The sequence below is a fragment of the Myotis daubentonii genome, chromosome 7 (genome assembly GCF_963259705.1).
Source record: "Myotis daubentonii chromosome 7, mMyoDau2.1, whole genome shotgun sequence".
Classification (NCBI taxonomy): domain Eukaryota; kingdom Metazoa; phylum Chordata; class Mammalia; order Chiroptera; family Vespertilionidae; genus Myotis; species Myotis daubentonii.
In genome coordinates this window covers 13,423,258-13,450,793 of record NC_081846.1, presented here as the reverse complement: position 1 = coordinate 13,450,793, position 27,536 = coordinate 13,423,258, and the positions used below count along the sequence as shown (strand labels likewise).

The following is a 27,536-nucleotide window of genomic DNA, read 5'->3' as shown; positions in this document are numbered from 1 at the left end:
AGAAATTTATGTGATGTGTTCAAATCTGAGGGTTTTTAAAAAATTTTTTAAGCATTTTCTCTGAGTTCCATTATTTTTAGAAATTCATAAAGGAAAGTAATTACACAGTTTTTTGTTTGGGGTAAACCAGATAGCAGAAACTTTATTCTTATTCATAAAATCAACATAGCAAATATATGTATGTATTTTCTCAGAAAGACAGAATCCATTGATGTAATGGATGCAGTTGGAAGTAATATTGTGGTAAGCACAAGAACTGGAGAGGTGATGAGGATTTTGCCAAGAATGCATGAGGACATTAATGAAGAGTGGATCTCTGATAAAACCAGGTATATGCCATATTGCTCTCCTTTTGCAATTGATTTAAAGGAAATTTTATAATAATTTTAAAGAACTATCTTTTGTATAGTTGCAAATTAATTAATGAATATAGGCTATTAAATTCTGTACTATTAATATAGAGAATTGGACAAAACTAACAATAGTTTTAGATATGTCACTGGTTTTCATATTAACTTTGAGATACATCTTTTTTCCTTCTAAACCAGCGGTTCTCAACCTGTGGATCGCAACCCCTTTGGTGGTCAAACGACCCTTTCACAGGGGTCTCCTAAGACCATCCTGCATATCAGATATTTACATTACGATTCATAACAGTAGCAACATTACAGTTATGAAGTAGCAACGAAAATAATTTTATGCTTGGGTCACAACATGAGGAACTGTATTTAAAGGGCCAGAAGGTTGAGAACCATTGTTCTAAATGGAGAAATTGAAGTAGATGAAGATATGTCAGTTTGTTTATTGGAGAAAATAAGCAAAATATCAGAGTTTATGCAACATAATTTTTTGATAAAATATCTAGAGGCACTCAAGTTTTATAAATAAAAATGATTTAGCTTTTTCAGCTGTCATATTGTTTGTGTAATTTTAAGATTATTCAGGTAACTGAAAATATAAGAATTCAAGCTTTATAGGTGGTGTTTTAGTTTTTACCTGATATTTGTAAAATATTTATTAGTTTACCTCTAAGAAAACCTAGAATAATTACTTGTCAGGTATTTATTAACTTACTTGATAATGAATTTAACATTTCTTTTAGATTTTAAATTTGGAAATTATAGTTGCCTCTTTATCAAGATTCCACAAATGGTGTAATTTCTGTTTAATCTAGATTTGCCTATGATGGGCTAAAACGTCAAAGACTTACCGAGCCGATGGTCAGAAATGAAAAAGGGCTTTTAACCTATACCTCCTGGGAGGATGCACTCTCTCGTGTAGCTGGAATGGTAAAACATGGACATATTAAATAAATAGTATTTGTGATTTTTCAGTGACATCTTTGTAGTGAAGAAGAGATATATATTCACTTCTTTCCCTTTGCAAAGATTATTAACAAACATTGAGAACTGTATGCAAGATGTAATGCTAGATGCAGGGATATAGAAATCACTAACACATCTCTCACAGTCTTGTAGGGAAAGATACCTAATTAGGCAATTACCATATGCCGCTATGGGTAGTTGTGCAGGAAATGATATGTGACATATAAGTGATATATGAGTGGTGCCTAACCAGGGCTAGCATATCAAGGCTGCCTTCCTGGATAAGGTGACTCCTTAGGCAAAATTTAAGAATAATGAATACTAGTTTGCCAAAGCAAAAATAAAGGGAATGCCTTTCAACATGCAGGGCTTGCGGGAATGACAGATACTTGAGAAAAAGTTGTATTCAACTGTAACTCCTAGTTTTCATCCTCCTGACCTCATTTTGAGGCCCTTTTGTTCCTAATTTAAAACAAACAGCTTCCTTCCAAGCTGGTGTTACTAGGGTTGGCCCCACATATACCTCTGCATCTCACAGATTAATTAATCATTGGTGTGAAACTTTTTATTAGAAGTTTGTTGCTTTTTTTCTACTTGAAAATAATTTTTTTTTATTTTTATTTTATTTTTATTTTTTTTAAAATATATTTTATTGAGTTTTTACAGAGAGGAAGGGAGAGAGACAGAGAGTTGGAAACATCGATGAGAGAGAAACATCAATCAGCTGCCTCCTGCACATCTCCCACTGGGGATATGCCCGCAACCCAGGCACATGCCCCTGACCGGAATCGAACCTGGGACCCCTCAGTCCGCAGGCCGACGCTCTATCCACTGAGCCAAACCGGTTTTGGCATAATTTTTTTTTAAATTTTATTTTTTAGTTACAATTGAAAATGATTATTTTGTTCTCTGAACTGTTCATTGTGGTCTTTGCTGAATGAAAGCTCCTTAGTGATACCTTTGGCGTTCATTTCCAGTTGCAGAGTTTTCAAGGCAAAGATGTGGCAGCAATTGCAGGTGGCTTGGTGGATGCTGAAGCCCTAGTAGCTCTCAAAGATTTGCTTAATAGAGTGGACTCTGACACCCTATGCACTGAAGAGGTCTTCCCCACTGCAGGAGCTGGGTGAGAATTATAAAGCTAGGATCTAGGTTTCCTTCCTTCATTCCTGCCTTCCCTCTCCACCTCCCTCCCTACCTTCCTCCTTTCCTTCCTGTGTAGAAGTCAACACATCTGTAGTATCTATGACTGAAATGAGACAACTTGGATTCTCTAACATGCCCACCAATTTATTTTCACATATAGACCAGCATTAAATCAGGAGGTATTGCAGAATCCAATTATAAATAAGTTTCTGAAACTTTGATGTAATTTAGGAATACTTCATAAAAATGTTTTGTCTGGGATTGCCATGGGTTTGTTGACACAAAGATACTCCGTGGATTGTCAGTGTATGTTAGTTTTAAAGTAAATTTGTATTTTTAATTTTGTATTTCTAGCACAGATTTGCGATCCAATTATCTTCTTAATACTACAATTGCTGGTGTGGAAGAGGCAGATGTTGTCCTTCTGGTTGGTACAAATCCACGTTTTGAGGCACCACTATTTAATGCTAGAATTCGAAAGAGGTTAGTAATAGTATTCAGGTTTTAAATATATTTATGTGATAATTTGTTTTATATATGAAAAAAATTATTATTTTAGCTGACTTCTAAGTATTAGTAGGAGGGAAACTTCAAAATACTATTGGAGAATAGTTTCTAACAGGTCTACCCCCCTCTCCTCCCAATGATCTTTTATTTATCTTATTTTTAAATAATTTAAGATGCTTGAAATGATCTTTGTATACACTGTTTTGTAATACTGTTCACCCAGATTAACCAATGTTAACATTTTGTCATATTTGTTTTATTATTATTGTTCCATGTAGATATGTGTGAATGTAATTTTCTGAATTATTTGAAAGTTAAACATGATGCCCTTTTACTCCTAAATACTTCTATGTGGGTTTCCTAAGAACAAGGGACATTCTCTTAAATAATGAAGTATTTAGTATTGATACAGTATTATTTATTCCACAGTTTATGTTCATATTTTATCAATTTTCCCGTAATTGTTTTAGAGTAATTTTTTTCCTGCCAGAATCTAGTCTAGAGTCACACATTGTAATTAGTGTCATGACTCCTCAGTCCCTTTTTTGGGGCATTTTTTGAAGAACACAGGGCAGTTATTTTGTAGAATGCCTCTCCATCTTTTTGTATCTTAGAGATCTGTGGATAGGTCAATCATATAATTTATTTTCTAAACTGAGACACTGTTGAGAGTGAAATGGGGAGGTGTTAATTACTCCAGGATAACAGGTTTCAGCCAGCACTGTCTCAGACAAATCAAAATATGTGTTCACCGTGTTTATAACTATTTTTGGAGGAACTGGATCCATACTTTCATGTCAGAGAGAGTAAATATGAATGAGGTAGTTTGTTTTCATGAAATATATATATATATTATAAATATATATATATTATAAATATATATATATATAGTAATCCTCACTCAAGGATATGTTTATTGATTTTTAGAGAGAGAAAGGAAGAGAGAGTGAGAGAGAAATAGTGGTGTGAGAGAGAAACATGGATTGGTTGCCTCCCATATGTGTCTCAACTGGGGATCAAACCTGCAACCTAGTTATATGCCCTGACTGGGAATTGAACATGCAACCTTTTAGGTGTACCAGGTGATGCCACCCGGCAGGGATTTCATGAACTATATTTAAATGGCTTTAGTGGATAATTAGGAGATAATTTTGTTATGTAAATATGGCAAAAACAAAACTACGGATCATTTATTCTAAAATTAGTCTTTGTTTATAGCTGGTTTATACAGTTAGCATTCTTACACAGAAAATTAATTGACTACCTTTGTGTGTATTTTTACAACACTTTATTTTGAAAGGTACACAATAAATTATATCTGTTAAGGTTAAATGTTCTAGTGTTTTTGTGCTTTTAACATTTTGTAATATAAATAACATGTAACACTAGCATTAATGAGACCAATAGCTCAGTAATTTAGCTCTAAAAACTTTGCTGTTTTTATTTCAGCTGGCTTCATAATGACTTAAAAGTGGCCCTTATAGGCAGCCAAGTGGATCTCACTTACAGATATGACCATCTGGGAGATTCTCCCAAAATTCTTCAAGACATTGCTTCAGGTACCCATCCATTCAGCCAGGTACTCTCAAATTATATGTATTTACACTTACTGATTTTTTAAGTATTGTTAAAATTTCTTGTTTTTGTAATATTATGTGATTACTGTTAAAAATTACAGCGATATAGACAAGATCATGGAAGAAAGTAAAAAATTCAAAATCCTACCACCCCAAACAAGTATTGGTAATACATTATAATCATCTCTCTGTTCATATATAGAGCAAAATAGATGAATAACAGGCAAACAAACAAAAATGAAGTGATACCATACGTGCTGTTTTTATTTACTGGAGTTTAATTTTATTTAAAATTATCAGAAAAGACATTGAAGTGAAACTGAAAGGATTAAACCTTAACCTTCAATCAATTTTTTCGTATTCTTTTTTTGTTTTAATCTTTACCCTAAGATATCTTTCCATTGATCTTTAGAGAGAGAAATTGGAAGGGAAAGGGGGAGTGGGGAGAAAGAGAAACTTCCATGTAAGAGAGCTATATTGACTGGTTGCCTCCCACATGCGCCCTGACTGGAGGTATGTGCCCTTGACCAGGAATCAAACCCATGGTCTGCAGGCTGATGCTCTAACTACTGAGCAAACTGGCTAGGGCAATGAAGTCTTTATTGCAAGTTATTATTCCTAAAAGAAATTTCACCAGTTCTTTTACATGACCTTTTTCATTACTGGATTCTTCATAAATATTCATTTCCTTGCTGTCTGTAGATTATAGTTGTTCATTTCTTATTTTTTAAAGAGAGTCTCATAGGTGCACTATCCCTTGAGTTCTTGCTTGCTTGAGAATGTCTAGTATTCCTGAAGAGAGCCTTAGCAGATAGAAAGTTCTAGGGTCACACTTTTTTTCTTCGCTAAACTTCATAAACACTCTTGTTACTGTGGAGAAGTCTGACATCAGCTGTTTTCTCCCAGCCCTGTCCTATTTTTTTTCCCCCTGTCTAGATACTTTTTTCTTGAAAGTTAAGAATTTCACCAGAAAGTGTCTTTTTTTTTTTAAAATATATTTTATTGATTTTTTACAGAGAGGAAGGGAGAGAGATAGAGAGTTAGAAACATCGATGAGAGAGAAACATTGATCAGCTGCTTCCTGCACATCTCCTACTGAAGATGTGCCCGCAACTCAGGTACATGCCCTTGACCGGAATCGAACCTGGGACCTTTCAGTCCGCAGGCCAACACTCTGTCCACTGAGCCAAACCAGTTTCGGCCAGAAAGTGTGCCTTTCAGTCTGAAGATTCAAGGTTCTCTTTATTTTAGAATTTGTGTGTGTGTGTGATTATTTTAAAAGTGGGAGGGGTTTTTATTTCTCATAATGGTTCTGGAGGTAGGTAGTTTGACAGATTATACAGGTTTCCCAAGATGTCATCAAGGAAGGGGCCTGCCTTCTTGCTTTGCTATCCTCGCTGCATTTGCTCACTCATGTGTTTGTGTGAGCCTCCTCTCATGGTTCCAAGATGATTGCTTCATTTATAGCCTCAATGTAAATAAGAAGACAGGCGGGTCAAAGGGACAAAGCAGCCAAGCCCTACTTGTTTAAAGAGGAAAAACATTACCATGAATTACAGTGATCAAAAATACTAAAAAATATTAAGTAGTCCTCTTTTATCTCTAGTTCTCATCCTCATGCCCCAGGAGATGATTCAGTGTTCTTCAGGAAAATTTGCTTCTATAATAGATTTCAATGTATGTTTTCCATTATATAACTAGAGGCCTGGTGCACAAAATTTGTGCACTGGTGGGGGTGTGTGGCCTGCAGGGATTGGCCCACTGTGGGAGCAGCTGCTCGTCCTGGTCAGCCAAGCAGTGTTCCCACTGTGATAGTGCACTGACCACCAGGGTCAGCTCCGGCGTTGAGTGTCTGCCCCTGGTGGTCAGTGCACGTCATAGCAACTGGTCGACCAGTCGTTCTGGTCGTTCCGCCATTCGGTCTCTGGGCTTTTATTATGTAGGATTAGTTATTTTCTCTCTCTTTTTTTAAACGTGTGCCTTTTAAAAATATATATTTTTATTGATTTCAGAGAGGAAGGGAAAGGAAGTGATAGGAACATCAATGATGAGCCCTAGCTGATTTGGCTCAGTGGATAGAGTGTTGGCCTGAAGACTGAAGGGTCTCGGGTTCTATTCCAGTCAAGGACACATGCCGGGGTTGTGGGCTCGATCCCCAGTAGCGGGTGTGCAGGAGGCAGCCAATCAATGATTCTTGTCATTTATGTTTCTACTAGAAGCCCGGTGCACAAAAATTTGTGCACTGGCAGTGGGGGGGGGGGGGCATTCTCTCAGCCCAACCTGTGCCCTCTCACAGTCTGGGACCCCTTGGGAGATAACCACCTGCTGGCTTAGGCCCGCTCCCCTGGTGGCAGATGGTACGCCCAGTCCCGCGGTGCCTGCCCCGTCGTCCCCGGTCGCACACGGCAGGCCTGGATTCTGCGCTGGGGCTGGCAGTGGCTGGGGATCGTGCTGCCACCTGCGCAGGGCAGCGCAGCGGGATCTGCCTGCAGTATGCAAATTTAACGGCCATCTTTGTTGGGTTAATTTGCATACTCTTCTGATTGGCTGATGAGTGTAGCAAAGGTATGGTCAATTAGCATCTTTGTCTTTTATTAGTGTAGATCTCTTTCTCCCTCTCCCTTCCTCTTTGAAATCAATTAAAATATATATATATACATATATATATGTATGTATATATATATACACACTTTTTTTAAAAAAAAGAAACATCAATGATGAGAGAGAATTATTGATCAGATGCCTCTGCATGCCCCTTACTGGGAATCAAGCCTACCTGCCACACCAGCCGGGCAATTCTGTTTTCTTCATCAAGAACTCTTAACCATGCAGATATTGGATCTCCTTTTCTATCTTTTCTGCCATTTTTTCCTTAGTTCTTTTGTTCTTTTTCAGTTTGTTTTATATAATTTTTTATAGCCTTTCTTGTTCCTGTATTTGCAGTCATGTTTTATTTTGTTTTTTATTGTTTCTGGAATGGTGTTCATATCTAATTTCTCTTCCAGTTCTCTCCTTAGTTCTGATATGAAAATCTATTGTATTATACCCTCTATTATGTCACTTATTTGAACTCTTTTTTTGTTTGTTTTTACTGATTTTTTGGGGGGGAAGGGATATGAAGGGAAAGGGAGAAATAGAAACATTGATGAGAGAGAAATATCAACATTGATTGACTGCTTTCTGCATGGCCTCCGCTGAGGATTGATCCAGAAACCAGGGCATGTACCCTGACTGAGAATGGAACCAGTGACCTCTTGGAGCATGGGTCAATTGATGCTCAACCACTGAGCCACACACCACAGGCCAGGCTGAAATCTTATTTTTTTAAGTGCGATAAAAGTGTGTTTTTCATTTTTTGAGGCTATTGAAACTTTCTCCGAACTCTTCACATTTCCTTGGGAAATTCCTCTTGCAATGAATATCCTTCTCTTTGTAGTATCTAGGTATAATTCTCATGCTGATTCTTTGATTAGGGCTAGCTGTCTGTTGAAGAATGAAACAGGGATGGGCAGGAGAGTGAGCTATGTAGTCTACAGCTTTACTTCTAATTTTTTTCATCTTCTACCAAAGATGGAGTTTCCTTTGCTCTTGGCATGCACTCCCCCCTTAGTCTTTGGCATTCAGGAAGTTGCTATGTTTGGCATTCAGGAAGTTGCTATGTTTGAAAGCAAACTGCATTGGGATCTAGGGATCATTGCTTTCCCTACCACCCCCCCTCCCTGTCTGGGACCTGGTGAGTAGACAGAAGACAGTAGACATGATACCTTAGCATGGTTTCTCCTGTTACACAGTACCATCGGAATCTCAGTCGGGAACATTCCCCAATTCCTCTGACTCAGTCTTCCTGATCAAAGTTGTTTGGGTTGGATTTTGATTTCCAATGCTTACTTTTAGAAAATCCGTTTTATCTCGTGGTACTTGTTTAATCATTTCACATAGCATTGGCAATGTGATTAATTGTGGCTATATGTATGTTGACTAAACTTGGGGACAACATATTGTAGATTCAAATTTGGTTAAGTTTACTTTTCATGTGTTTTTCATAAAAGTTACAAAATTTTTTTTTAATAGGTCTTAAAGGAAGCTAAAAAACCTATGGTGGTTTTAGGTAGTTCTGCGCTCCAAAGAAATGATGGGGCAGCGATTCTTGCAGCTGTTTCCAGCATTGCTCAAAAGATTCGGATGAGCAGTGGTGTTGCTGGTGATTGGAAAGTTATGAATATCCTACATAGGTATGTTGAGTATTGTTTTACATAATATAAAATTCAAGTAATTTTGTGTATAAGTGTGTTACATTGTCACATTTAGATTTACAAACAACTTAATATTTAACAACATTATCTTAGCTGGTATGAAATAGAAACCTTTACTTTCTTTGTGAGAAATACCCAAGATAATAAAAAAATTTTTAAATATCCAAATTTTCAGTTAAGTGCTGAGAAATCTTGAAAATCTGAATCAGTATAACTTGTTTCAAAAATTGCAATGTCTTTGATTAAATGATGAAAATGTGAGCTAACTTACTGAGAATATATCTGAAGTTTTTTGGTGAGTATATTAACAATGCAAGTTTAAGACAGTTTCGAAAGAGAAAAAAGTGTATGAAATAAAAGTTTTCTTTATTCCACTATCTGTAGATAATTACTATTGCTATTTTGGTGTACTCTTGTCTGGTCTTTTATTTTCCGTGTAAAATAATATAGTTGGAATCATACTATGCATACAATTTTGTGTCCTCATTTTGATTCTTACTACCAAATAAAAATTTCTTCCTGTTATTAGAAATAATTTAAAGAATATATTTTTATTGATTTTTATAGAGAGGAAGAGAGAGAGAGAAACATCAATGATTAGAGAGAATCATTGATTGACTGCCTCCACACTTCACACTGGGGTTTGAGCCCACACCTGGGCATGTGTCCTGATCAGTAATCATACTGTGACCTCCTGGTTCATAGGTCAACACTCAACCACTGAGCCATGCTGGCTGGGCACAACTTGCATTTTTAAGATAGGTTTGGCTATTCTGGGTCTTTTGCAGTCCTTATGAATTTTAGGATCAGTTGGTCAGTTTCTGCAAAGGATTCAGCTATGAATTTTTTTTAATCCTCACCAGAGAATATGTTTCCATAGATTGGAGAGAGAGAGAATTGGGAGAGGGAGAAAGAGAAACATCAGTGTGAGAGAGAAACATCTATATTTTTTAAAAGATTATTTTCTGCTTATGAGAGTTACATATGTTCACAGAAAAAAATTCCATAAAGACATACACCATTGTATTCATTATGTTTTCTCTGAATTACAGTTTTATGAGTGTGTTTAAATTTATCCCTTTTGGCTTTCAAAATCACCCATTTTTCTCTAATTTACTGTGTTTGGCTTATCATGTGTTTTATGGCTTAACTGTATTGAATAAGAATCAACTTAAAACAATTGCAATTGGCAGAAAGCTTCCAAAATTATTTCATTAAATATTAGCTAAGGAAGAAACACAGTGTCCTAGACATCTTGTTTGTTTGTTTGTTTTTTAGCCATTCTTAAAAGTAAAAGACTATTGTTTCTGCTTTTGACATCTGTTTTAAATGGATAAAAAAGGTGAGGGATGGTTTAGGTATCACATTGAATTTTTTTTTTAAACCTGAGGATATTTTCATTGATTTTCCGAGAGAGAGGAAAGGGGGGAGAGAGTGCAAAGCATCAATGTGAGAAAGAAATATCGATCAGTTGTCTTCCATTAACACCCTGATCAGCTGAGGATAGAAACGGCAACCTAGGAATGGAAGCCTTGACCTTTGACCTTTCGGTGTATGGAACAATGCTCCTACCAACTGAGCCACACCGGCCAGGACTCATTTAATTTTTTATAGTGAAACATGGTACTTATGCTAAAAATTCCTAATTCTACAGGATTGCAAGCCAAGTAGCTGCTTTAGACCTTGGGTATAAGCCTGGGGTGGAAGCAATTCGAAAGAACCCTCCCAAAGTGTTATTTCTCCTCGGAGCAGATGGAGGTTGTATCACTCGACAGGATTTGCCAAAGGATTGTTTCATTATTTATCAAGGTAAGTAGCATCTGTGACACCAGAAACAGAAGAGAATAGTACACTGTGTATTGTAGAAACTGAATGGCAATATATTCAGTGGATTGAATATTTTCCATTCAGGAGTTTCCCCCACACACCCTCCCAATATTTTTAAAACCAAGTTAAAGGTTTTATTTGTTAAAAGGCCCAGTGCACAAAATTCATGCACGGGGAGGTGTGGGGGGGGGGCGTCCCTCAGCCCAGCCTGCACCCTCTCCAATCCGGGATCCCTCTTGCAATCCAGAACCACTGGCTCCTGACTGCTCACCTGCTTGCTTGCCTATTGCCCCTAACTGCTCCTCTGCCAGCCTGATGGCCCTAACTGCTCACCCCTGTCAGCCTGATCCCCCTAACTGCTCTCCCCTCCTGGCCTGATCCCCCTAACTGCCTATCTGCTCTCCCTTCCTCTCCACACCCTTCAGAACCCGGGCGCAGGCTGCTGAGAGCTCTCCGCCGTGCCCCTGCACCTACCCCTGTCCTGATTGATTGTTACGTGAAGGCGTCCTGGAAAATTTGCATATTCCTCTATTAGTATAGACAGTTGGTACTGCTATTAAGAATTATTACTTGATGTGATTTAATAACAGAATTAAACTTAAATACTCCTAGTAATAGGAATGGTTAAATTCTGGTTTATTTATACAATGAGATATTATATAACATTAAAATTCAGCTTTTCAAAGAAACCATGTAAAAACGTTAAAAATCGCCAAAGCCGGTTTGGCTCAGTGGATAGAGCATCGGCTTGCGGACTGAAAGGTCCCGGGTTCGATTCCGGTCAAGGGCATGTACCTGGGTTGCGGGCATATCCCCAGTGGGAGATGTGCAGGAGGCAGCTGATCGATGTTTCTCTCTCATCGATGTTTCTAACTCTCTCTCTCCCTTCCTCTCTGTAAAAAATCAATAAAATATATTTAAAAAAAAAAGGTTAAAAATCATGAGTCCTGTATTACAGGACTTTAATGCATCATATTTAATAGTGCTCCTTGGGCTTTTTTAAAATATTTGACTCATTTTCTTGAACTCTCATTCATTGTATGAAATGAAATCAAATTTCCCTGGAATAAATAGAGTCCAGAGTTTTTTCGATATTTTACAGAGAAAAAAAAGTATTACTTAATTTTCCACTTCATTTTACACATAAACACCATAAATTTACAATAGGCTTTTCATGGAAGTAGTTTGTATCTTTAGTTTGATGAAGTTAAACCGAAATGCATAAACTCAAATTCTAGTTCTATCCAGAGATAATTATTGATTGTGGTTTGTTGTTGTTTGTTAAGTGATTTATTTTTAAATTTTTATTATTGAGAGAGAGATTTGCTGCTCTACTTATTTATGCATTCATTGGCTGATTCTTGTATGTGCCCTGACCAGGCTCAAACCCACAACCTTGGCATATGGGAATGACGCTCCAACCAACTGAGCTACCCGGCCAGGGTGATTGTGGTTTTGATATGCATGCTCCATACATTTTCCTATGCATATACAAGCATGTACACAAATGAAAAAGTTTATATGTTGTGCTATAATTCTTCATTTAATTTCTCCCCCCCCAACAGTTTGTTAAACTATTAGTGATTCATTATACTATTTTTTATAATTCTCTGTATATACCCTTTTCAGTGTTATTACTGTCTTATTCTTGTTGTTCACTTTTTGTTTCTCCACCATTTCAGTCTACTTTACCAAATTTCACTAACATTCATCTGAGCATTTTCACTTTATAATCATCAAGAGAAATAATATAATATACCTAGTTGTCACTATATATGTGTATGAGATACATATTTGTGTATTTGCAAACAATAATCTGGGAAGATACATATCAAGTACTTTAACAGTAATTTTCTTTGGGAAGGAAGTTGAGTTGTGGGCAAGGTTGGTTTTAATCTTTATTCCAGTGTTTCAGTATTGTATTTTTATTTTTAAAACACTTTTATAATTTTAAAAATGTTTACTATGTTCATGTAATAGTACCTGATCAGTTTTTTACTAAAATGTTGTTTGCCATTATCCATCTTTTCACAGGACATCACGGTGATGTTGGAGCTCCTATAGCTGATGTTATTCTCCCAGGCGCAGCTTACACGGAGAAGTCTGCTACTTATGTCAATACTGAGGGCCGAGCTCAGCAGACTAAAGTAGCAGTGACCCCTCCTGGCTTGGCGAGAGAAGACTGGAAAATTTTAAGAGCCCTCTCGGAGGTATTTATTCTTGGTTGCTTGACATGTTAGTTTGTCAGAATGGTTTTCAAAGTCAAGGAAGACCCAAGTCTGTAATGCAAAGATGATTTGAATTATCTCTATAGGGAAAATGTGTTTAAAAAATGGAAATTTTAAATTGGTATTTTAATTTTTGACTTGTCTTATATTTCTTTTAACTCTTTTTACTATAAAAAGAATCATGAGATTTAAAATAATGTACAGTTGCCGAAACCGGTTTGGCTCAGTGGATAGAGCGTCGGCCTGCGGACTGAAGGGTCCCAGGTTCGATTCCGGTCAAGGGCATGTGCCTGGGTTGCGGGCACATCCCCAGTAGGAGATGTGCAGGAGGCAGCTGATCGATGTTTCTCTCTCATCGATGTTTCTAACTCTCTATCTCTCTCCCTTCCTCTTTGTAAAAAATCAATAAAAATATATTTTAAAAAAATAAAAAATAAAAAATAAAATAAAATAATGTACAGTTGTTTATAAGCTGTATATGATCAATAACAAACAGTCAGTCACTTTTAGGCATAGCATTATCTCTTCAATCATTTATTTCATAATCAGTCTATTTTCTAAAGATAAATTACTAATGTACTGACAGCTATTTATGGATTACCAGTGTTTTTTACAATTGTGTTCTCCTCTTACCCCCTTGCTTAATTTACACACTAATGGACACCAGTAGATTTTCAGTAGTACTGTGTATTTCACCATAGTCGCAGTTACTTACAGGGATGAGCAAAAATAGGTTTACAGTTGTATGTGCAACACAGCATTTATTCTAGGCCCGGGGCATGAAATTCGTGAACGGGTAGGGTCTTTAGGCCTGGCCAGAGATCAGGGCTGATTGGGGCCTTCCAGCTGCCTGTGAGGCCTTCCTTTGTTCCATGCCGCCCCCTGGTGGTCAGCACACGTCATAGTGAGCAATAGAACTCCCAGTCAAACTCCCGAGGGGACACTTTGCATATTAGCCTTATATATATAGAGAGATTATTATTTATTCATTATTGTATTCTTCATATAAACAGTTGTGAACCTACTTTTGCCCACCCATATAGTATTTGAAAATTTTAAGTATTAAAGCTTTATGTCAATTTTTGGGTCCTGATATGTTATAGATAGCAGGCATAACTCTTCCATATGATACTCTGGATCAAGTAAGGAACAGATTGGAAGAAGTCTCTCCTAATCTTGTTCGATATGATGATGTTGAAGGAGCTAATTATTTCCAGCAAGCAAGTGAGCTCTCCAAGGTAAAAACTTACTTATATGCAGTTTTCATAATAGTGTATCCTTCAGTGGAACAGTAGTACTTTTTAATACTATTATTGATCTCTTACTCCTCTTTTGCAGCTAGTGAACCAGCAACTACTTGCTGATCCTCTTGTTCCACCTCAGCTAACAATAAAAGACTTCTATATGACAGGTATGCAATTGTCAACATGACTGGCAAGTATGAAAGGTGGTAAGGAATAATTCAGCATTGTGATTACAACCTGTTAGTATTTAATATTTTTAATTTTTGAAGATTTTAAAACATCAGAACTGGTATAATTCGTATTTTCTGATTTTACTGTAATTCCCTTTTCTAAAATGTAAGCAGAGTTTGAAAATGCAGGAAAAGTTAACAGATTTTAAATATAAAATTTTACTGTTGTATTTAGTATCACTGTGTAGCAATTTAGGGAGAGTTTTTCTGTGAAAGTTTTCCTGAGAATTACAGTAGAAGAATCAAAATACTTCAGTGGTGAAACGTGTTAAATGGTGCTTCTGATGGAAGGGGTTAGGAATGTTTTTAAGGAATGCAGACTAACTGAAACTTGTTTACTGCACATCTTACAACACTTGATATAACATCTAGGTTATGAGGTACTTGATAGATGATTTAAACATTTTTTTATATCTAAAAGCAGGTAGGAGTATATTTTAACTTTTTTGGTACAATTTATATCTAAGATTATTTTTAATAGGATGTTTAGTAATGTTATAAAAGTTGTATTCATTGTAGAATATATGCCTAAGCTAAAAATAGCAAGAAAAACTCACTATGACCCCACTACTCAGAAATAACTATATTTATTTTTAACATTTTGGCCAATCACTCGGGGATATATACATATATTATTCTAACAAAACCAGATTATTCAGTTACTATGGGTTTTTTGTTTGCTTTTTATAGCTGTTGAAATGTAATTCATATGCCATGAAATTTACCCATAAAGTGTACAATTGAATGCATTTTTTCAATTACAGTATATATTCACATATTTTTCCAGAGTCTTTAATGCTTTTCTATAATATGTTTAATTGTTGCATACTGGCACATTGTTTGCTGTATGTAATTATTTAATCATACCTAGGAATACTTATTAAAAGCATTTAGCTAATAAGGGGCTTATCCTCTGAATTTGTTGGTTGATCTCACAAAATTTACACATAGTTGCATAATTTTATATAGCCTTTTTTTTTTTGTTCCTGAATATGTGAAACAGAGTTTTACTGTGTGCTTTTTTAAAGTTGTATTATCAAAGTCCAACTTTTTAAAATCTCTTTCAGATTCAATTAGCAGAGCCTCACAGACAATGGCCAAATGTGTTAAAGCTGTCACAGAGGGTGCCCAGGCAGTAGAGGAACCATCCATATGCTGAAACATCTACCAGTTTTGCTACAAATACTTAATGGACAACTATGTTGGAGTGATCTCTTAGAGGTTTCTCTCTTTAAAAAATAATCTGAATGATGTAATATTTAAGGTTCTATCATGCTTATTTGAAAACAATATTGCAATCATCAAAGAACTTGGAGCTTCCAAGAATGTTTGTGTTGTGTGTAAACATTAAATAGTTTAATAAACATGTACACTGATGCTTTTTCATGTAAAAGCATTAATAGTCTTTGTGATGAATACAAAGAAAATCCTTAAAATATGAATTTTTGTTTATCTTTATAGGTCATTTATGTTTGTAAATGGGTTAAAGAAGCAAAGCTTCCATTAGGACCCCTTTTTTAATTTGTTTTGGTTTTTTTGTTAATCCTCACCTGTTTTTTCCATTTATTTTTAGAGAGAGTGGGAGAGAAGGAGGGAGGAAGGGAGGGAGGGAGGGAGAAATATTGATGTAAGAGAGACACATCAATTGGTTGCCTTTGCACGAGCCCCAACTGGGGCCAGAATCGAACTTGTAACCCAGGTTTGTGCCCTTGACCGAGAATCAAACTCATAACCCTTCAGTGTGCAGGCTGACACTCTAACCACTGAGCACACTGGCGAGGGCAGGACCCCCTTTTTTATTGTTAAAATAAAGATTTAAGCATTCTGTCAGGGTGGGTACATAGAAAAAATACATAATCATATACTGTATGTATCCTGGAAAATTATAATAACGATAGCTAATGGTTATTCAACTTGTTCTGTGTGCGAGGTAACCACTAAGCTACATGTATTATCTTGTTTTGTCCTTGCTCTGACCCTGTGAGGTAGTAGTATCTCATTTTACAGGTGAAGAAACTGAAGCGCAGGTAATATTAGGTAGCTTGCTCAAGGCCACAACAAAAAAGTCAGACTCAAGCTGAGTTCTGTCTGACTCCAAAATATATTGTTCTTAACTGCTACACATAATTCCCTGCCATTGATGCATATTCTAAGAATTGGTATTGAGGAGCTTAATGGGTAACACATTTTTCTGTATTCTCTTGTACCTGTTTATATAATGTCATGGTGGTTATGTGACATTTTTCTTTGGATAATAGATTACACGTACATAGACCCACCGGGAATGAGGGAGGTCTGAAGAGATCTATAATGTAGGTCTTCATTGATGTTTCATATTCATTATATTAGTACCATGTATAGTATTAAGTCAGATAAATTTCCAGTAATAGAAAATAAACTAATAGCTTTCATAATTTTTAATTGTCAAAACACAAAGGAAAAATTTTACAGCTAATCTTGGCGGTAATCTAAAGCTATATTAAATTTTTTCAAAATTCACGTTCAGAATCCTTTTGTTTTATTATCCCTTTCTGCTTTCCTGATTATTCCTTTCTGCTTTTCTGATATAAACTCAATTCCATTGATTGTAAAGGAAGGTCATGTCTAATGTGAGCTCCAGATTGTATCTTTTAAAAGAAAAACATTTCTTCACTAAAGCTCAGAGTAATTAAGTAACTTGGTCAGGGTCAACCCAGTCAGTGAAATACTGCTACTACAGTATCTCACCATGGTTGTGAAAATTAATTGTACAGAATTCTGCTTATTTTTAATAATGGATGGAATTTTTACCAGTCATTGTAAAACTTACTGGTTGTTGGATTCTAACCCTTAAAAAAGAGCAAAGCATAAAATGGTGCTGTCAGAAGAGGGGAGACTGTGTGCTCGTGATAGGAAAGGCAGTGAAGGGGAGTTAGAGCTGTTGATGTGCATGGAAGTGGATGCGTGGATTCTTTTGCCAACGTAAAGCTTTGGCTGATATAAACTGTCAGCCTTACTGCTGCCCAAACAAATTACCCCACCACTAGTCAGGCTCCCAAGGACAGAGGAACTAAAGTTAATATGTAAATGTTAACATTGTCATTCATGACTACTGTTAAAATGTCATTAGCAAAGTCACCCATTACCAATGGTGTGGCTAAAAATTATGATTCATGCAGAAGTTAATGCTATACATAAATATGACACACTATTTTTTAGGTCACTTTATAAGGCTTCTTTTAGCATGGCTAGACCTTATGTTTGTGATTGACAACTTTTGGAAACAAGTGGACATGAAAAAGATATAAGGATCTGTTGGAACAAAAAATTGTGTATATACATATATAGTGACATTTTATAAAAATATGAAAATAGCTGATAATTCCCTAATAATTTTTGATAACCAGTATTTCAAACTATTTTCACAATTGCATAGTACTCTAATCAGTTTGCTTATTTAATTTAGCCCAAGAGACAAAAATGTTAGAAAACTGTGACTATACTTAGGGTCCATATTTTAAGAAAACAAGGATCTCAGAACCAAATACTCATTGCTTAATGTGTTTTCTTGTGGTTTTATACCACTGAAAAATTTTGAAGATTAAAGATAGAGACCTACCTATGACTGATTTGTCAAAATAACTTAAACGGAAAAGCAATACATTGGTATTGAAAAATATGGCAATAAAACCCAAAAACAAAAAGAAAAATATGGCAAATGTATGGTCTAGGATTAGATTATAATATTTAATTTTAAATTGGTATGTAAAGAGATCAGAAGATAACAATTTACTTCTCAGAAGCATATAATGTTGTATCTAAAAAGGACTAGAAAAATCTAGTCTTATACATGCATTTTGTAATTGTGAAAATGAAGGCCAGAGAGAATAAGGGTCAAATTGGAGGCAGGTTTTGTGGTTTTGTGATTTCTCAAAGCCTTAAATTCAACTCTGACATTTATTAAACATTTGCAGAGTATCTACTGTGTGGCAAGTATGATAGTAAGTACTAGGATTACAAAAAGAAATGCAGTTAAGTTTGTGCCTCAAGGAGCTAACCCTGTAATAAAAGGTATGTAAACATCAATTACACTAATGTCATAACAGTCTAATACAGGTATGTACATAATTCAGTGTTGGCCATGGCTGGACCTGACAAAATTTTTTAATTTACTGATACTCAGTGTTAGCCATTATTTAGAGACACACAGTCATACACTGTATATCCATTAAAATTTTAAATGTGCAGCCCTAACTGGTTTGGCTCAGTGGATAGGGTGTCGGCCTGCGGACTGAAGGGTCCCAGGTTTGATTCTGGTCAAAGGCATATACCTTAGTTGTAGGCACATCCCCAGTAGGGAGTGTGCAGGAGGCAGCTCATCGATGTTTCTAACTCTCTATCCCTCTCCCCTCTCTAAAAAATCAATAAAATATATTTTAAAAAGAATTTTAAATGTGCATTTCTTAGACCCAGGAATTCTACTTCCCAGGAATTAATCCTAAAGTTATACCAGCATGAGTTTGCAAAGACACATGGGTAAGAATGTACATTTGCATCTTTTTGCTAGATGAATAAAAAATTTAAATGTCTATCAGTAGGAGACTGCTTAACGTATTTTTAATCATGAAATGAAATATTCCAATGTTAAAAAGAATGACCCAGATCTTTACATGGTGATATGAAAAAAGCTCCAAGATATATTAAGAACATTAAATGCACAGTACTGTGTGTATATATATATGTAAAGTTTCTCAGCAGATTAATAAAACTTAATTGTAGATACCTCTGGGTTCTTCAACTAATAGGAAAGCATAAAAAAAAAGTTTTACAGATGTATCATTTACACATTTGAAATTTTTTACAAGAATATTGCTTTCAGCAGGGAGGGGGATTAAATGTTGCTTTCATAATTTTTAAAAACATTTTTTTAATGAAGAACATGTAGCAAAACAAAACATTTAAGTTGATGAAAACTGAAAAAGGCAGGATACAAAATTGTGTGTGTGCTGTGCGTGGTAGGCAGCCTCTGAGCCTGCCCCCGTGTCCCTGGCCGCTGGGATTCCATCCTTATGTAACCCCTCTCCTTGAGGACGGGCTGGTCTGACTGTGGCTTCTGTCTTGGACTCTCTGATTCTCCCCTCCCAGACCACCAACTGCACGTGGTGAGAACACAGGCAGCCTGAGGAGGAAGGCCATGGTAAGGAGGAGCCCTGTCAGCAACCAAGTGAGTGAACGGAGTCCTTTGGTCCCCAGTCGAGTTGAGATGACTGAAGCCTCAGCCAGCAGCTTAACTGCAACCCTGTACACATTTCTGAATTCTTTACACACAGACACTGGAAGATGATAAATGTTGGGTTTAGCCGCTATGTTTTGGGTTAGTTACTCCCTAATAGACAACTAATATGTTATAATTATAACTTAACAAAAGCATAGGACAGGATGACCCATATCCAATGACTGATACATGTGGGAGTATAAAGGCCATTTAGACCCAATGGGGGGCAATTCTGAAGGGCTGTTTTAGCTCCTGAGCTCTCTGGGGGGTTGGCTGAGGCTGTCACTGGGTCTGCATTGCAACCCAGCTTTTAACTTTGCCACTCCTGCTTTCTTCCCCTCCCTTTAGGTGTTGATCCCTGGGAAACTTTTAAATATTCTGAACTCTAAACTCTGCTGAGTCCGCTGCCTGGGGAAGCTAATCTGTGACAGCCAAACGCAATGTCTGTGGATCCCAGGTAGCTGCTCCAGTTATCACTGTCTCAGCCGAAAGGAGTGGAAGAGGGAGAGGAAGTGTGCCATTTAATGTTTTATTGGCTTTATTGCATCATTTCCACTCACATCCCACAGGCAAGACTTATAACCACATTCCCCTGCACGAGAGGAGGTTAGGAAATACAGCCTCTAACTAGCCAGCCATCTACCCAAAACACACAGAGATTCTAAAGGTGTTTTAGTTATCTTTTGCTGTGTAACAAACCACCCCAAAACTTAGTGGTGTAAAACAACAACCGTCGTCTTAGATTCATGAGGTTCCCTGGGTTCAAAATACAGAAAGCACAGCAGAGATGTTTGGGGATGAGTAATAGCTGAGGACTGGAGCAACTGTGGGTGGAGGACTCAGTCTGCAGATAGCATCTTCACTCCCCTGTTTGGCTCCTGGGCTGGAATGTTGGGAAGACAGGTTCAGATGGGATTATCTTCCAGAGCATGTACTCGTGACCTCAGGATAGTTGTATTGACAGGGTGGTTAGGGCTTCAGGAACAAGAGATTCCTAGAGACCTAGGAGAATGCTAAAGGCTTCTTACGACTGAACCTCAGAAGTTACATAAATAGCATCACTTCCTCTGTACTTTATTGGTCAGAGCCCACCCATATTCAAGGGGAGGAAACACACATCCCATCTTTTGATGGGAAGAGGGTCAAAGAATTAAACCACTACAAGGGTAGATATCGGGGGACAATTACTTCCTGCCAGAGGCCCTGTGTGATATGTACTGCAGTAATGAAGAGGAAGATACAGAGAAAAAAAATAGACCATAATTATAAAATGAAATTAATAGTTAATCTATAACTATTTTCTGATTTACTTACCACATAACCCAACTCTCTTGCTTTTATATCCAATATAGAGTTGGTAACTCCCCTATCATATAGATAGAGCTAGGCCCTGGCTGGGTAGTTCAGTTAGACCATCGTCCAATACACCAAGCTCATGGATTCAATCCCCAGTCAGGGCTAATACAAAAATCAACCAATGAATGCATAAATAAGTGGAACAACAAATTGATGTTTCTCTCTTTTCCGCTCTTAAAAAAAACAACAAAAAAAACAAAAACAAGCTTTGAGGCCCTTCACTTTGTCTCAAATTCTTTAAGCTTCTAAATATAGCTCAAGAACCTTGGCACATTGGAACTGAAATGCTCTTCATGGTATTAAGGCTATATATAGGAGGAAATTAACTTGGTCTTTGTTAGGTTGCTTATAGATTATCCATCTTAGGTTGTTGTAGGTGGGTTACATACCAGGTCCAAATGAAGTAGTCTTCTTCATGTAACATATTTAGTATCACAGTTTGATTACAGTAGTGGAGCCCAATGTCTTCTATTCCACTTCCACTTTACAGGATTTACCATCTTCTTCAGCAGGACAAATAACCTCCCTGCCTGATAGTGTACTATACATTATTAATATAAATTATTTTCTAAATTAAAAAAAGATTGTGATAAGCCACAAGATCAAAGTAGGACAGGAAACTGAACCTACTGCGGTCTTTACATTCTTCCAAGACTCGGGTTTTCCTCATGTTCCTCGGGTAAGGTGACCTTGGCCCATTGTTCTAGAACAGAAGCATCTACTTTGCTGCTGGGAAATCCTGGGATAACTTTGGAAGTCTAAAAGGAGCAGTAAAGCATGACTAAATTCCATTAACCTCAACTTCCCCTGCCAAGAAGAATAAAGGCCAACATTTTTTTGCCTTTTTTTTTCTTCTAAGACTAGAAACAACCAGGTTTTCAAGTTTATTATTTTTTTAATCCTCACCCAAGGATATTTTTTCATTGATTTTCAGAGAGAGTGGAAGAGAGGGAAAGATAGGCAGAAATATTAGTGTGAGAAACACATCAATTGGTTGCCTCCTGCATGTGCCCTGACCAGGAGCCTGCAACCGAAGTACATGCCCTTGACCGGAATCAAATCCGGGAACCTTCGGCTGCAGGCCCATGCTCTATCCACTGAGTCAAACTGGCTAGGGCGCAACCAGGTTTTTATCTGAGGTGTAGTGTTGCAGGTGTAAAGTTAATAATAGAATAGATGCCTCCCCGTAGTTCCCAAAACCCAAACTTCAATTCCCATAAAGCATGAAGTGGATGTTTACTGTTTGCTTAGTAGAAGGAACCAAACAGCCACACCCTTTCATGGGATGGGGCTTGTTTTGCACTTGCAAACCCGGAGAGAGTGAGGAGGTGTATCCTTGGGCAATAGCATTCCCTTGGGAAATTAGAATTATTCGTAAAACTCCTGTGTGTAGCCATACTCTGGCCTATGACCTCTCCTTGTTTATCCTACATTTCACTAGCCACCTGTGTGTGTCTGTCTTCAAACCTTTTGTTCCTTTTGATGGGATGTGTTCCTTACTCCTTCCGCTCTATACCTCTATGGTTTGCCTCTAATGCTCTGTCATTTTCCTTTCACATCATTCCCATGTATACATAAGGTACATTCTCAACAGGTTCAAGTTTGTCATTGTCATCTCATATTCTGCATCTCTCCTTCATTGTGACTCAGTTTATAAAATATATTGTCCTTTGATAAAACTGGAGTTATTTTCATCCAAATCTAGAATATTAGGACAAGTAACTTGAAAGGGAGTGATTTTAGGAAAGTGTGCTACCCTGTAGAAATCTATTGATTGCCAGAAAAGATACCTAATCATTTTTAATAATATATTTGAGTCTTGAGAGTCCATATCTTATTCCACTGTGATCTTTTTTATTGGAATTGTTTCTTCTGTTCATGTTTTGTGGTTTAATTCATTAAGTCCCTATGCAAGAAAAGCAATTTTCAGAAGGAAAATGAAAAACCACCCTAAAGGGGGCAGAAAACTTTCTGCCAAGCGAGCCACCAAACAGACTATTAGGAGCTTCTATGCTTCCAATACAGTGACCTGTTATTTTCCTTAACGCTTTACAATTAAGGCTACAAATTGAGGGCTGTGCCTATTCTATTCTCCCTGGGCAGTGCCCAACATGCTCTTAAATTTGAACATTCTGATTATTAACTGGAATTAGGCCTGATCCTCAAGGTTGAGTAGAGCAAGCCAACTGCTCACCCTGGGAATAAGTTAATTTTTCTCAGGCACCAAGCTACTGATTAGGGCACTGGGCAAGGAATTTTCCTAAATTGGCCTGGCTGCCCGGGAAGAGGTCATTCCTTTTCCCTTCCAGAGAGCAGGGCTGACTCACCCTCTGACTCAGCATGATTGCATACAATAAGCGGTGGAGAAATTAGTCTCTGCCAGAGTTTCTGGTGTAGTAAGGCATATCTATGCAGTTAGTGACCAAAAAGATGCCAGATCTCAATTTCCTCATAATTCTTTCCCTGGTCCCTTTTCTCTCCTGAACCCACCACCAAACATACATCAAAAGTATTGGCTACTCTTTTCTCTCCTCACAGTTTATGTTGCTCCAGAGCTCAAAAAAGGTGTGTGTGTGTATTTAAATTTAAATTTAGCTCCTCTCTAGCTAAGTTTTTTCTTGGGCATTGGAGAGAGACAAACTGAGGTAGCATCTGGTTAAGTAGAGTACATAGAGCTCTCTTTTTAAAATAGTTGCCTAGTATTCTATTGTGTGTCTCTACCAAAATGTGTCCTAATCCCCCTAAAAGATAATGATTACCAAAATGTATTGAACATATACAATGGATTAGGCACTGTTCAAAATACTATCACAAGCCAATGAAGTAGACCCTGTTTTTAACTCTTTACAGATGGGTAGCTAAAAGCACAGTGAGATAATTTGTCCATAATCACACGTCTAGTGAACTGTGGAGATGGGATTTTAATCCAGGCAATTCTTAACCACTATGCTATACCGCTTCCCTATTGATGGGATATTTAGGGCTTTCTCTAGATTTTTTTTACTCTTACAGATAATGCAATAATAAATATCCTTGTACATTGTTATGCCCAGATTTCAGGATCCCCAAAAGACCAACAGGGAGCCAGCCAAGTTCGATGCAAAAGCAGAGAGTCTTTATTAATACAAACCCGGGTCTGGCTCCCAGCCTCTACCGACACAGCAGTGAGACAAGAGTGCCAGCCCCGTGGGAAAAAGGGGTTTAATAGGGGGGTTGGAGTGAGGGGAGGAGAGATGACTGTGGGCCCTGCCGATTGGCCAGGTGCAAGTCGGGTCTTGTTACACAGAATGTGGTCATATCTATGGCACGCACGTCCCTTGATTGTCATTGGTTAGTTTAAAGAAATCCTGGGTGTGGCTAGCAGAGGCTTGGGCTTCCGGGAAGAAGCCTTGCCGAGCACATGGCTGCCCAAAAATGGAGGATCCAGGATAAGATGGAGGGTGTAGTCCTCGCCCTTTCATACATAAATATTTGCATATTTTTCTAAGTATATCTGTAAGGACAAATTCCTTGAAATGACATTGTAGGGTCAGAGAGCAGCACATTTTTTGGGGGACAGAAAAGTTTCTTCTAATTTATCATTTGTTTTGAGGAGGTAGCATTTTATCAGAGGCAACAAACTATATTTTGACATATTTAAAATTTTACTAGCAAAACTACTAGAAAGCCATCTTAGTCCTTTACCAGATGAATAATTATCTAAGTGTCCTTTCCTCATATCATTTCTGTTATTTGATTAGGAGTAGACAGGTAATCTGGAAGCAAAAGGGACCTGGGTCATGATAGTCCAGTGATTGATTTAAATAATTGTGTGTGTGTTTTTCATCAGCAAAGTACAGATTTTAAATACTATCTACTTTATTTACCACCAGTGGCTTTATAGGCACAAATATGAATGTATACATTGTTCATATGTATCATTAAGAACACTTACATGGCCCTGGTTGGTGTGGCGCAGTGGTTGAGTGTTACTCCATGCACCAAAAGGTTGTAGGTTCAATTACTGGTCAGGGCACATAACCAGGTTGTGGGTTTGAGTCCCAGTTGGGGTGTGTATAGGAGGCAACCAATCAATGTTTCTTTCCCTCTCTCTCTAGTCTTAGTGCACTTTCAGCGGGTAGGCCCATTATAGTAAATATTTTATGAATAAATTAATGAACAAAGTTTTCAAGGCCACTCATTAATTTTACAAAGCAAAGACTATTGTCCTCTCTGAAAAAAGGAAAATAATTTTTAGCACTTTGCCTTATCCCTAAATATTTATTATTTATACTAGGGGCCCAGTGCACGAATTCATGCACCTAGAAAGGAACTGTGAGCCCGCCATGTTCTGTGCTCTTCCGCCTGCTGCCAATGCCCGCCATGATTGGCGCATGCCCCCTGGTGGTCAGTGCACATCATAGTGACCAGTTCTGCCATTCGGTCTATTTGCATATTAGCCTTTTATTATATAGGACTAGAGGCCCGGTGCACAAAAATTTGTGCACTCGGGGGGGAGGGGCGGTCCCTCAGCCCGGCCTGTGCCCTCTCGCAGCCTGGGACCCCTCGGGAGATAACGACCTGCTGGCTTAGGCCTGCTCCCGGGTGGCAGAGGGCAGGCCCAATCCCTAGGTGCAGCCCCTGGTCGGGATCAGAGCAGGGCTGACTGGGGAGTTGGGGCGCCGCCCTGTCATGCACAGAGCAGGGTGGATCGGGAGGTTGCGATGCCACCCTCAGTCACACTCAGGGTAGGGCCGATTGGGGGATTGGGGCACTGTGCCATCACACTCAAAGCAGGGCCAATCAGGGGGTTGGGGCGCTGATGCCCCCTGTCACGCACAGAGCAGGGCCCATCAGGGGGGTTGGGGCTCCGAACCGTCACGCACAGAGCACGGCCCATCAGGGGGTTGAGGAGCTCCCCGCTGTCACTCACAGAGTAGGGCCGATAGGGGAGCTGGGGCACCGGCCTGTCACACACAGAGCAGGGCGGATCAGGGGGTTGGGGCACCGCCCTCTATCACCCACAGAGCAGGGCCGATCAGGGGGTTGGGGTGCCGCCACTCTCACACTCAGGGCAGGGCCAATGGGGAGGTTATGGCTCTACCCCGTCACACACAGAGCAGGGCCTGTGGGGGGTAGTCGGGTTGGGGTGCCACACCCTGTCACACACAGAGCCGCAGGGCGATCAGGGGGTTTGGGCGCTGGCCCCTGTCACGTTGATCCCGGTGCTGGGAGGCATATTACCCTTTTCCTATATAGGATAGAGGCCTGGTACATGGGTGTGGGCCGGCTAGTTTGCCCTGAAGGGTGTCCTGGATCAGGGTGGGGGTCCCCACTGGGGTGCCTGGCCAGTCTGGGTGAGGGGCTGAGGGCTGTTTTCAGGCTGGAGGGTGACTGAAGCTCCCAACCGCTCCTTTTTTTCTTTTTTTATTCTGGGCCAGCTTTAGCTCTGAGGCTCGGCTGCTGAAAGCAGGTATCTGGTTTGTTTGGGTTCTATAATCAAAACACTGTATCAACTCCAGCTCTGAGATCCCGGCTGGCTGAAAGCAGGTTTCTGGGGTTTTGTTTAGCTTCTATATTTGTAACAATGTTTCAAACTGCAAGCTCAGAGGCCCGCAGCGGCAGGCAGGGAGCGTTGGAGTCCTCCCTCACTGAAGCAAGCAAGCCTCATGTTAGCTTCAAGCTGCCTGGCTGCCCGCCACCATCTTGGCTGGCAGTTAATGTGCATATCGCCCTAATTAGCCAATGGGAAGGGTAGCGGATGTACGGCTAATTACCATGTTTCTCTTTTATTAGATAGGATATTTATTAGTGTATCATCTTTAGAACTATGTTTATATCACAGTATAAAGGTCTTAAAATTTGATCTCAGACAAGTTAATAACTAAATCATCCAGAGCAAAGAATGTAAGGTTATTTAGTTTGTCAAATGTTCAGTAACTGTTTCCCTATAAATTTGGAAAATACAGAAATGTAGAAAAATAATGTATTTATTGACTAGAAAACCTTTTCTAATACTATAGGGACTTGGCAAAAGTAGGTTTACAGTTCATATAGAAAAAGTCATGCAGGTTATGATTATTATAATAGTTTTATTAAGTGTTTCCCATACTCATAACTGCAAACCAACTTTTGCCAAATCCTATATAATTTATTGGTCATTCAGGACATCTCCTATTTCTTTAAAGCTATTGATAAACAGCCTTATTTATGAAAATAATTTCTAAGTGATGAACAATTCAGTAGAAATCAGTCACATGTAGTCATATGTGTGCTGACAAAACTTACTTTCAAATTATAATATAAACTTATTTTGAATATACTTATATATTATTGGACTATATCAATCACATTTCTATTTTATCCCCAACTTTCAATTACCTTGAATAATGCTCCTTCTTGTTGACAGCCATATTTCAGACTTGTACAAATGTGGACATAAATTGAATTCATTTTTCCTCTTTCTAACTTATCTAGATTCATAAATTTTTTAAACTGAGTTGGGAAATATCTACGAACTTCAACATGAAAATAACTTAGACTTGGGTGTCCTAGAATAGAAAAAGTTACTTTTCCTTTTTTTTAAATATATATATTTTTTATTGATTTCAGA

At 38.1% G+C, this 27,536-nt stretch overlaps 1 protein-coding gene across 1 annotated transcript in view; it reads left to right on the top strand.

The window, feature by feature from the left end:
* The window catches only part of NDUFS1 (NADH:ubiquinone oxidoreductase core subunit S1), a 30,051-nt gene extending 11,149 nt beyond the window's left edge, over positions 1 to 18,902 (top strand). Inside the window, exons 9-19 of the mRNA XM_059702889.1 lie at positions 195 to 329; positions 1,175 to 1,289; positions 2,303 to 2,448; positions 2,823 to 2,951; positions 4,425 to 4,554; positions 8,624 to 8,784; positions 10,460 to 10,614; positions 12,667 to 12,842; positions 13,964 to 14,098; positions 14,199 to 14,271; positions 15,402 to 18,902. Coding sequence (XP_059558872.1) covers positions 195 to 329; positions 1,175 to 1,289; positions 2,303 to 2,448; positions 2,823 to 2,951; positions 4,425 to 4,554; positions 8,624 to 8,784; positions 10,460 to 10,614; positions 12,667 to 12,842; positions 13,964 to 14,098; positions 14,199 to 14,271; positions 15,402 to 15,493 — 1,447 coding nt within the window. The 3' untranslated portion in view covers positions 15,494 to 18,902. The remainder of the gene's footprint in view (positions 1 to 194; positions 330 to 1,174; positions 1,290 to 2,302; positions 2,449 to 2,822; positions 2,952 to 4,424; positions 4,555 to 8,623; positions 8,785 to 10,459; positions 10,615 to 12,666; positions 12,843 to 13,963; positions 14,099 to 14,198; positions 14,272 to 15,401) is intronic.
* The last annotated feature ends 8,634 nt before the right edge of the window (positions 18,903 to 27,536 follow it).